The following is a 12108-nucleotide window of genomic DNA, read 5'->3' as shown; positions in this document are numbered from 1 at the left end:
AGAAAACTTAATTGTAGCTTAGACAGCACCTTTCTTAGCTCCTCTAATAATGACTCTGTCCTTTGTTCTAGGCCCTGTCTAGTGCACTTGGGCCTCATTCCTTTGTAATCATAACCTCTGCTCTACCACCAATGGCTCTACTCCCAACCTGTGTGTACTGATGGTCCTCTTCCCCACTTAATGCTGTATAATTGTTCAAACCTGGTTAATGCCACTCTTAGGATCATTGGTTACTATCCTCACCCTGTCTTTTATGACCTTGTCTAAATATGCTCAGAGTCGGCGAACTTGGAAGGCTTCCATAGCCTTGGCAACTCATGACGAGAGCCTAGGGTGGTTACTGGCGCCATAAACTAGAGTGTCAATTTGTTGGGTCAACAACAGGAGTCACTGTGCACTTGCTCCTCATGTGGGATCTCTGTCCTTAATGTGCTGTACATTTTGATTTAATGCTATAACTAGTACTCAAACAGTATGTTTCACTTTGTGTTTCTATGTGGGTGCAAACTGTTGAAATCTTTACTTACTATATACTAAATTGATCTTCTGTATATAAAGAGAATTGAAAATGAATCTTGATGTGAATGGAAGAGGAGAGGGAGCGGGAGAGGGGAGGGTTGCGGGTGGGAGGGAAGTTATGGGAGGGGGAAGCCATTGTAATCCATAAGCTGTACACTGGAAATTTATATTCATTAAATAAAAGTTAAAAGAACAAAAGCCAGAGAACAGGAAGGGATTGCAATGCACACAGCATTCTGAAAACGAACAACGAGTTCCCCCAAGCTGACACATGTCAACTGTGGAGCAGATATAATGAGAGAATGGAAGGTTACCAGGTACACCAAGATGCCAAGCTGGGATTCCACTACTGTCAGCTTTCTTCTTCCTTTTTTGACAGGCAGAGTTAGACAGAGATAGACAGAGAGAAAGGTCTTCCTTTGCCGTTGGTTCACTCCCCAAATGGCTGCTACAGCTGGCGCGCTGCGCTGATCCGAAGCCAGGAGCCAGGTGCTTCCTCCTGGTCTCCCAGGCCCAAGCACTTGGGCCATCCTCCACTGCCTTCCCAGGCCACAACAGAGAGCTGGACTGGAAGAGGAGCAACCATGACAGAATCCGGCGCCCCAACTGGGACTAGAACCTGGGGTGCCGGTGCCACAGGCGGAGGATTAGCTCAGTGAGCCACGGTGCCGGCCAGCTTTCTTCTTTCTACTCACATTCAGATGGGTGCAAAGCAGCCGATGAGGGTCTGCGGCAGAGAAGCCACTCTTTCTTGACCCGATACCAGGTAACTTACCATGAGCCAGGCCATGGATGCCAGCTACAAGGTGCTCCCCGCTTGTGGCTGCGTGGTATCTGATGTACTCCCGCTCTGACTGGTGCCGATTGTCCATTGTCTTCCCTAAGCCATCTGATAATGTCCCTGCAAACTGGAGTGAATTAAAAACAGAAGAATTTTAAAATCGAGTACCATTTTTACTATTTTAATTATTTTAAATAAATACCTTCCCTTGCTAGCTTAGAGTCAGTAAATATCACTTAATCATATTAATCGCAGAATTACACTTTGTCTGCCCCAGAAGACAGATGCCCAAAGACAAATACATTCAAACTGTGGGATGCTTACCCTGGGGGACGTGAGGCTTACCAAACAACCACTAAAAATCCTTAACTTTCCACAATAAAGGCTGAACATCCCAAATCTGAAACGCTCCAAAACAAGAAACTTTTTGAGCACCAATAAGATTCCACAAGTGGAAAATTCCACACCAGGCTTCGTGTGACAGGTCATGGACAAAACGTGGGTACACTGAAGCAATGCATCAAATCACCTTCAGGTCATGTGTACAAGGTATACGTGAAGCATAAATGAATTTCGTGTTTAGACTGCAGTCCCTTGCCCAGAGCATCTTATTGTAGCTATGCAAATACTCCAAAATCCCAAACACTTACTTCCAGCAAGGGGTACTCAACTTGTTCCTCTGAAAATCTACTGAAAAATCAGTTATAACGAAACGGCCTGGGAAGGGGAGGGGGGCTTTAGGGTCTATGATGGTAAGGACACAGGGTGCCTGCTTGAAGAACAGTGGGAGTCAAAACAGGAAATGTGTCAGATAGTTATCATAGAGTTCAGTACCGAAACGTCTGGAGACATCGACCTTCCTCAAGTAATGCCTCCTTCAGTTATTCAACAGTTACCAAGTACCTGGTAGAGGCCTAGGCCCATGTGTCAAAAAACAAAAAGGAAATGAATGGAAAGATTCACAGATTAGGTCACCTTTCATAGGAAGGGGCAGACCTGCACTCCAGACATCCATGCAAACCCATCTTTCCCCGCAAATCGGAGGTCTTGTTCCCCTGGCACACTTCAACCAGAGAAGCCGTCTCATCCATCAGTCAGAGGAAGAGGATATAAAACTCTGTTTTGTCATCTGACAACTTGAGACGTTTTAAGGTGACAGTTAATAAACCACAAGGTACTTATCCGCATCATTCAGGCATAAAAAGGGAAGGATATCAGATATATAATTAGCCTCCACAGGAAGGTTCTACCAAAACAAGTGGTTTAGATGCCAGTGACCCAGGACCAACCTTTTAGAAACCTCATAGGAATGGTATTTAGATATAAAACCTAATGGGAAGATTCAAGGCAAACAGCCTGCCTGGAAGACCCCACACACTGAGTAGCAATCTGGGGGCCTGTTTCATTCGGATTTGGCAAGGAGACGGGCATGTGTTACACAATCAGATCCATCCTGGGACCCATCAGTCCTGAGGCTTCTTGACACAAGTGACAGGTGTGTTCTGGGCACGGAAGGGAAACCAGAGGAAGGAGACAGCACCCTCAAGTCAAGCAATGGTTTCTGGGGCAAGCCACAGGGGCACTCATTCCCTTCACCAAGGCCAGATGCTTTTACAATCAAGGCAGGGATCTCTGAGCCTCTGGAGATACAACTCCTGTCACTTGTTCGCTTTTTGCCTTACCTTCCTCATCACTGCCTGTTCAGTTAAAGTTAATGAAAATAATTTGCAACTCCTTTCAGGAGAACTGGAGACACCATGGTATGTCACAACACCAGCACAGGGAATTACTCAGCAGGGCCCTCGTCCGAGACCCCTTTTTAGAACCACTCCTGTATTTGAAGAAGGACCACGGGCTAGGCGATCAACTAACCCACATGCTAGTCCTCTCCTCAACCATTCCAGGAACTCCTTGACTCCAAGCAAGACACTTGCCTCTGAGCCTCCCTCTGCACCAGCAGAATGGTGACAGTATCTACTCTGTCATGTGGCCGGGAGGACCAGTGACAATGGCTCAGGGTCTGGCATTTAGTTAGCATTTTTATTGCTATCATCACCCAAAAAGTTTAGAATTAGTGGTCATTTGTATTAGGGTTTAACATCAGAAAACAAAACAAACCCTCTCTTCCTAGGAAATAAACACCAGGCTCAAGGGCGAGGTTTGGGGTGTTAGCCTTGATGTTCCCCAAAGGTCCTTTCCGGCCCGGCCGTGTGTGAACTGTGACCCAAGGCTGGGCCTCCTCATGGAGCACTGCCTCCTGGCCCAGCAGCGGTGCGGTGCTGCTGAGGCTGCCGACAGGGCACAGCTTCGGACCCGCTGCTCCAGGAGCTGCCAGTCTTACTGGAAAGGCGACAATTATGTGCACCAGACGCCAGCAACGAGGACGCAGAACACAAGCCGTAAGCGTGCAGGGATCCAGAGAGTGGAGCCCGCCTTCGGGGAAGCGTCACAAGAGTCCCTGCTATTTTCTTAACTATGGAAGTTGCCCGCTCTCCTCATTCAGGGTCTGCACAAACGCATCACTCCCTGATTCGTCACAAGCGGTAGAACTGAGGTCACTTCCCCGCCTCTGCTTTATAGGATCCACAGCAAGCCGGAGGACAGGTACAGTGGTCAGAAGTTCTGGGTACGGAATCCAGGCTACCACAAAGCGTGTGGCCTCCTTTCACTGAGGAGCACTTACTCAGTCATCCCTAACTCCACCTCTCATTCCATCCATCAGTGGGAAGGCACCCACGCCCCACCCCTGCCTTCTCCCAGGCAGCTGAGAACAGGGCTGCAGAAGGAGGGCGCTCTCTGGCCCGCAGGGTTACAAGTGTTTTCACCCAAGTCCTCACATTGAAGACGACCACCAGGGTAGAGCAGACACACCAGGAGAACCATAGCAATGTACTAGCACCTCAGTGGTCTGATGACAAACCCAGCCTGGAGGTGGCTATGCAGATTGTCCACGCAGAAGAGAAATGCATCCCAGAGGCCCGGGGGAAAGGAGGTAAACCAAGAGGCGCTGAGCAAGTACAATTCCGCTCTGTCTCCAATCAACCAGGCAACCCAACGGAGAGGGATCCCCTCCTGCCAGGCCAGAGGCTGAGGGTCAGCACCCAGAGGTGGCTTCTGCCTCCTGCCTCAGGCTCTTCGTCAGGAGGTGCGTCCGTGGCCTATCGGGAACAAGCACGGCTGAGCAGGAATGACAACTGCAACACTTAACAGCTGTGAGATCGTGGGCAAGCAACTGCATCTCTGCGGACCTTCCTCTCCTCCTCTTCAAGCTGGGAGAAAAATGAAATCCCACAAGGATGCTGCAAGGATTAGACAATACCTGTAAGGACGTGGCACAGAGCCTGATGCACAACAGACATTCTATCAGAACAGTCTCGAGGTATCTGAACTTCGGCTTCTTCCTATGCAAAATGCGAATGATCAGGTTCCGTGGGCAGGACGGTCTACAAGGAAAGTGCCTGGCATGGCGCAGCCCCTGTGAAGTGGAAGCTGCCCACGGGGGCGGGAAAAGCACGGGAGCAGGCAGTGTGTGCCAGGCTCCTGAACCCGAAAAGCCACTGGCAACTGGAAGGTAATTTGTGGATAATTTGTAACTTTGCTCATTATGAACAATACCTCAGCATCAAAAGAAGAATTTGTAGAGACTTAAGCCAACCTAGTTCATTTTGTAGCAATTTCAAGTCCACAAATGCTCAGAGTTTCAAGTGAGGCTTGTTCTAGCTAAGATGAAAGGTTCTAAGGAACAGAACAGAACGTCCTGCAGAAAAGCTGCTGTTACTCTTGCAAAGATGAAATTTCCCCCCTTCTCTCCCCAGAGGAAGCTTCAACACAGCCACGCTGGGTGAACGCTGGCCACAGTCCATTTACTATCCAAAAAGCAACATTTTCAGCAAAGGGGTAAAAAGCTCAGGAGTACTTAAAGATGCCAGTTCTACCACACCGTCCAAAAATAATCCCTTTGTCCACATAAATGGAGACATGGCAATTTAGCCTGGGTTTTGAACCTGGCTCTTAAACAGTGCATCTAACAAAACCAAAATTCAAGTAGATGCAGGGATTGTACAAGGGAAAAAAACTCATACTGCGTCTCTCTGTTCTGTCCTCTCAGTTTTTCTAACCCGTGTGTGACATTCAGCAAGTATGGGATGCCAAAGGTATTTGGCCAGTGTAACAGGAGCCCGGGCTCAAATTTCTCTTCCTTCTCTTGGGTTCTTCTTTCACAGTTATTTACTTAATGGAAATTTCCTCTTTAATATCTTGAGTAATTGCTGGTGACAGTATCTTCCTTGTCCCCAGGGCAGATGGTGACCACATAACAGGAAAAGAAAGAAGTGAGAGGACCATGGAGGGTGAGGAACATTCTATATTCTTCTAAGTACAAGGCTGGCAACTGCAAATCTCAGTTTCTAGCACAGCTCTAATTCCAGTCAGCACCGGCTACAACAAGCTGTGCTTGGACATGCAGATCTGGGATGCCCAACCCTGTCTCATGCCCATAGGTAAGGCCGCCGTGAACTCTGGGGGCTGCCATGATGGTGTCAACTAGGCAAAGGAGTCAAATCTTTCTTTGTTATTAAATATGCATCGTGGTGGAAGCTGCTTAACTTCCCAGAACCTCACTTTATTATCTGCAAAAGATACTTTCTACTACAAAGGGTTACTTTGAAGGGACAGGGAGATATTTTATGCAAATTCCTTGGCACAGTGTCTGGCCATCAATGTCATACATTTCTTACAAGTAGTTTGAAAACTTATTTCCAAATCATCTTGTTTTACTTAAGAAACTTTCTTTGGGGCTGGAACTGTGGCACAGCACATTAAAGCCCCGGCCTACAGCACCGGCATCCCATATGGGTGACAGTTCCAGTCCCAGCTGCTCCACTTCTGATCCAGCTCTCTGCTATGGCCTGGGAAAGCAGTGGAGGATGGCCCAAGTCCTTGGGCCCCTGCATCCACGTGGGAGACCCGGAAGAAGCTCCTGGCTCCTGGCTTCAGATCAGCTCAGCTCTGGCAGTGGCGGTCATTTGCGGAGTAAACCAGCTTACGGAAGACCACACACACACTCACTCTCACTCTCTCTCTCTCTCTCTCTCTGTAACTCTTTCAAATAAATAAATCTTTTTTTAAAGGAAAAACCTTTCTTTTGTCTTCTGTCTTATTTCAGTTATTTTCAACTTTGCTTGTATACTGGGAGGAAAACCTCCTTTAAATCATGCTAGACCTGGGTCACTTGGAAACTAAGGTCTTTACCACCCACTCCTTCAGTCCGACACTGCTAAAATACTCCAGGTTAAGAACTCCTCTGAGCACAAGGTCTGCCTTGGTGTCGAAGAGCCCTGAGGTGACATTTGTGAGCAGAGTTTGTGGAAAACGTGACTCAAAAAGCAGTCAATCTCTGTCATCGACAAAAGACAAACCAAACAGCCAGTCCTCATTCAGTCAAAAGGTAAATGGTGAAGGGGCTGGGGAGGGGCATTAAAAAAAATAAAAAGAGCATGGAACAAGCTGAGGTTTGGCAAGAAAGAGGCATTTTTGAATCCCAGATTTCTACCCAGCAGAAGTATAGCAGGTTTTTCTGTTTTCAGTCCTACTTGGTTATAGATTATGTATAGCCCTATAGGCAAAGAGAAAAGGAGGAAAGAATCCAGAAATGGATCCTGAATAAGAGTAACAAGACATCTGAAGGCTGGCGACATCCTCCTCCTGCCACATGCCCAGTCCAGTGACCTTGCCGTTTTCTTTCAGTCTCCGGAGACCCCCGGTCCTCCCACCCCACACACTATGTTGCTATTTCATGGATAAACACTTATCACGGAACACACTCTCCTTTTCAGTTACCAAACAAAGTTATCCAGAGCCACCCGGAATTAGCACACAGGTCTGACCACATGCAACGACGCCAGATCTCAGGGCTGTCCTGGTATCGCGCTCACCCAGGACACACGCCCGCTGCGCTGCGACTCTGACCCAGTGACGAACTCAGACGTGGGTTCAGATTCATCTGGAAGCTCTGAGTGGTCTGAAGCACTCTCCTAATGTAAGACTTTGTTCTCCCTTTTGAAAGGTTGGGTAGCGTTTGCTATAAGGCCAAACGCACAGAAACAAGCAGAATATGCTGAGGTGGAAGCAGCAAGACTGATTTTCAACAGTCAGGGCTCAGTCAAGTCCTCTTCCCTGTGTTACTTCTGACATCAGTTATAATGATTTAAGTAGGCAAGACGAATCTGGCAAAGACAAATGGAATTGTTTCCCACCTTTAGCTCTTAATCAGCCAGGACTTGCATTAGGCTATTTTGGCAGAGGGGGCTAGTGACTGTGTGGAGGGTGGGTGCCAGGTTCCCACTTTCCCACTGCTCAAATGCCCCATGAGGCATGCCAAGGGAAGCCTGTAGGTGCGTTCTGTACAGTGAGTGCTGGCCAAGGCGGAGGCAAGCCTTCAGATGCCACTACAGAGTTCTAGTTTTGCCATCCTAACATGCTTTTTCAATATATCTAAACGGCTTATGCCTCACAACTCTGCCAGGACAGAGATCATCATGTGGGGAGTAACTCCCTCTGGGGTGGTCATACCATAACGCCTGACTTGGCAGATAAACTATTTCAGCTCTAGGAAAAGGATACAGGCTTTGAAAGTGGAGCGTCCTGATGCCAGCTCTGTCACTGCTCTCAGCTGGGCAAGCATGAGCGAGATACATACTTCAGCTATAAAACAGAACACTACCCACAAGTTCCCAGGGAGAGAGCACTTGAAAAAGACACAAAGTCATGGGTAAATGCAAAATGTTATCACTGCAAATCCTGCTCTTTCATCTGCCCCAGCTGAATCCTGCATGCCTCATCTTGAAATACAGCAATCATCTTATGCCTGTTCTAGAACAAAGGAGAGCACAGATAAGTCAATTACAAATAGAGTAAAATGTCAAAAACAGAAGTTTTGCAATGAAACAGAACATTCCTCAACAGAAACGATGCTCAAGTTTATCTCCTGCCCACTCTCAAGAACTCCACTCTTGTAAAGCACTTTGTGTCTCAGATGAATGGACGGATTCTCTCTAATGCCACAGCTTGGGAAGAAAGGAGGTGGTGACGTCACAGGGAACAATCACAGGGCGAGGCACTACAGGAAGCTGAGCTTCCTGGAGTTGCGGAAGTCACATTGGTCTCAAAGGTTTGAAATATGTTGATGAGGGTTTTAGAAATGAATACATTTCCAACTACTTCTTTAAATAAATGAAGTTTTATGTGTGTTTACAACAGAACAGGTAGGGGAAATTTTCCAATTGCTAATGAGCATATGGTGACCCCTGAGATCAGAAACTCTGGCCCCGTTCCAGGAGTCTGTAACCCAGGAAGCCGTTCGATTAGTTCAGTCTTCCCACCAACCCTATGAGATAGGCTCTATTATTATTCTCATTTTACAGACAAAACGAGAACAACCATGATCACCTCCAAGTAAAGCCTGCTGAGGTGCCACCCGCACTTGCATGGGGTAAGAGAAACAAGGAACCCGCCCATGACTTTTCTTATTGTTATCTGTGGATAAATTCCATCCTAAGTGCAAGCGAGGTCGCAGAGACACTAGGCAGCCATTTCTGCTTTCTCCGGCAGTGAGGCTGACAAAGGCAGGCAGCTGACAGAGCACACAAAGGACAAAATTTTGAAAGCTCCATCCAAATCCTGGATAACTAAACAGGAGCGAGGCTCCAATCCCCTCTTTGTTCAGATCCACAGCTCAGACACAGTCCCCAGCTCCATCACCTAGGCCGTGCCCTGGGCTGTGTAGCCACGGACACACATGGTCCTTTCCTAAAGCTGTGAGTCTCACCGTCTGACACAAGCAGCCTCAAAGTCGTGCATTCCGCGGACCACATGACACCACCGCAGATGACAGGCAAGCGTGCGCCATGTACGCTGCAGGGAAAGATGGAGGCCAAGCTGGAGTGGAGAGTGGGGCAGTGACACAGGAGCTCCTGCCTGTGATGGAGACCCCAGCTGCCTACAGGAGAACAATTCTCGATGGAGGTTAGCATCAAAGCTAAAAGATTCGCTTGTTCAGAGCTGGTCTGGTCAAGAAAATCTAACTCCAGAAAGAAGCAACTGCCCTGGCCAAGGCTGTTCCGTGAACAAGTGACTGAGACACAGGGGTGCAAACGCAGAGGGAAGGGAAGGTGGGGAGGAAGGTGAAAGCCCAGGGGACGGGGGCAGGAGGGAGAGCAGGCAGAGGCAGCTGAGAGTGAAAGTGTCAACTCGTCACTTCCAGGCAACGGCCAGAAAGTTATCCACGAGCAAGCGTGACAATATCGCTAAGATCACTGGTCGGGGCCTGATGTATATAATAAATTAGTCCTGCTGGGTTTCTCCTGAGAGTCCCCTTGACTGTAGGCTCAAATCAAAGACTTAAAGAGGTTCTTTTAAAATGGGCTCAAATGTTCCCACCCTTCAGATGGGTAAAATAAAAATAAACTTGTGATTTAGCTCTTTCCCAATAGCTCTTCAGAAACCTCTGGCCTTTTTCTGTGATGTCCTTTGGGTTCTTCTGCGGACTTTCAGGAGGCACTCTGCCCTGTGCTACCTCTCAACCCCACAAAGGGAAAGGACTTGGAGCGCTCATACCCAGCTACTTCCTGCAGACCTGGCGTTTAATGTCTGATGAACTAGCCACTTCCAGGCTGAGATTTCAGGCCTGAAAAGTCCCGGGCTGCGGAAGAGACCACAGTCCACTTAACAGTTGTCCTTCCCAAATGGAACTGATGCCTCGTGTTGCTTTTAAGAGGAAACCTGCAGTTACGAGAAAGATAAGACAATGGGGCTCTGGTTCAATGTATTTTTTACCTATAAGAGAGCTAAAGAACGCTGTTTATCAAAATGATTTACCCACTTTTCTGCCTAAACAGAATTGATCCTTTTATTTATGTATCTATTTTCATTTTGTCTGACACACACACACACACACACACAGAGAGAGAGAGGGAGGGAGGGAGGGAGGAAGGGAGGGAGGAACAGAGAGAAAAGATCTTCCATCTGCTGGCTCACTCTCCAAATGCCTACGACAACCAGAGATGAATCAGGCGGAAGCCAGGAGCCTGGAACACATGTGGGTGGCAGGGACCCAAATACCTGAGCCATCATCTGCTGCCTCCCAGGGTGCACAAGCAAGAAGCTGGATCAGAAGTAGGAGAGCTGGAATATGAACCAGGTACTCTGATATGGGATGAGGGAGTCCCAAGGGGCGACTTATCTGTTGCAACACATACCTGCCCCAGACTGATTGTTTAGGACTTAGTTTCCTTACAGCCTCCATTATTATTTCCGGAGTTGAGGCCGAGAGATCCTCTGTATCACAAACACACCATCCTCACCCTCATCCTTTCATTGTCCATCCCAAGAAAAAGAACACTTTCCCAAGACCATTCCCCTAAAGTATCAGGCTTTGATGCTACTGTACCACGGGTCCCTCTGGATAACTCCTGCTTTTATTATATGTTTCCTGCAAATGAAAGCTTAGAAAACAGGTTTTGGGGCTAGTGTTGTGGCGTAGTGGGTTAAGTCACCGCCTGCAATGCTGGCATCCCATATGGGTGCCAGTTCCAGTCCTGGCTGCTCCACTTCTGGTCCAGCTCCCTGCTGATGTTCCTGGGAAAGTAGCACAGGAAAGCCCAAGTGCTTGGACTCCTAAAACCACGTGGGAGACCTGGAAGAAGCTCTTGGCTCCTGGCTTCAGCCTGGCCCTGCCCTGGCCATTGCGGTCATCTAGGGGAGCCCACCAATGCATAGTGGATCTCTCTCTCTCTGTCTCTTTGTCACACTCTCTGTAACTCTGACTTTCAAATAAATAAATAAATAAATCATTAAAAAAAGAAAAGAAAATGGGTTTTGCAGAAGACATACAAATGGGGAGAGATCAAAGCACTGGGTACCCAGAAGCAGAAGGAAAAGGAAAATTAAATCCTCTAGAGAAAATTAACATTAGGTAAAACTTCTAAAACTTCTTATACAATGTCCAATATCCAATATTCAATAAAAATCACAAGATATATCAGGAATACAACTGAAAACTAAGGGGTGGGGGACAAGATCACTCCTCATGTAGCATGATTAAGTTCTTCATGTATATATGGAAAATTTATCCGAAAACTGGAATTAAGATGCTAGTAGATGATGAGATAGCAAAACAGTCAGGGCTCCAAAGAGGATTAGTGAACTGGAAAAATTCGTTAGCAAGAAGATACCCAGGTCAGAGAGTGAAGAACCCAACAGGGTGAAAGGGCAACAGACGCAGGAGAGGCACACAGGGCAGGACACGAGGATCTGAACTTCCGGGTAATCAAAGAGGAACAAGAGAAGGGAGCAAAGGCAATATGTAAAGTGACATTGGCCAAAATTTTCCTTAAGCTGTCAAAAGACATCAAGTGACAAATTCAGGAAGTTCTACAGCAGCAGAACCACATCAAGGCACATTATTAAAAACTCAGGACAAAGAGTACCTCTGAAAAGCAGTCAAAGGGAAAAAGGCGTATTCCCTTTAAAGGACGAACATAACAGTTGTTTCAAGAAAAAGGAGGGAAGAGCAGTGGAACCATCTTACTAAAGGGCTGGCAGAAACTTGTCAACTAAAAATATAGGTGAAATAAGGACGTTTTCAGAAAAACAAATCTTGAGAAAATTCATTTCCATGAGATCCAGAAAAGAAATCTTCTGGTAGAAAGAAAATGATCCCAATTATTGTGGATACTGAAAGAAAAGAATGAATGACAATGGACAGGATAAATACTCATGGATAGATCTAGATGAACACTGATCATTCAGCC

The 12108-nt window shown here is 47.1% G+C and overlaps 1 protein-coding gene across 4 annotated transcripts in view; it reads right to left on the bottom strand.

The window, feature by feature from the left end:
- The window catches only part of VPS13D (vacuolar protein sorting 13 homolog D), a 275909-nt gene that overhangs the window by 56107 nt on the left and 207694 nt on the right, over window positions 1–12108 (bottom strand). For all 4 annotated transcript variants that reach the window (XM_062190461.1, XM_062190458.1, XM_062190460.1 and 1 more), the window contains one exon: window positions 1295–1427. In XM_062190461.1, coding sequence (XP_062046445.1) covers window positions 1295–1427 — 133 coding nt within the window. The remainder of the gene's footprint in view (window positions 1–1294; window positions 1428–12108) is intronic.

The sequence above is a fragment of the Lepus europaeus genome, chromosome 5 (genome assembly GCF_033115175.1).
Source record: "Lepus europaeus isolate LE1 chromosome 5, mLepTim1.pri, whole genome shotgun sequence".
Lineage (NCBI taxonomy): Eukaryota > Metazoa > Chordata > Mammalia > Lagomorpha > Leporidae > Lepus > Lepus europaeus.
This window is presented reverse-complemented; position numbering and strand designations above follow the sequence as displayed.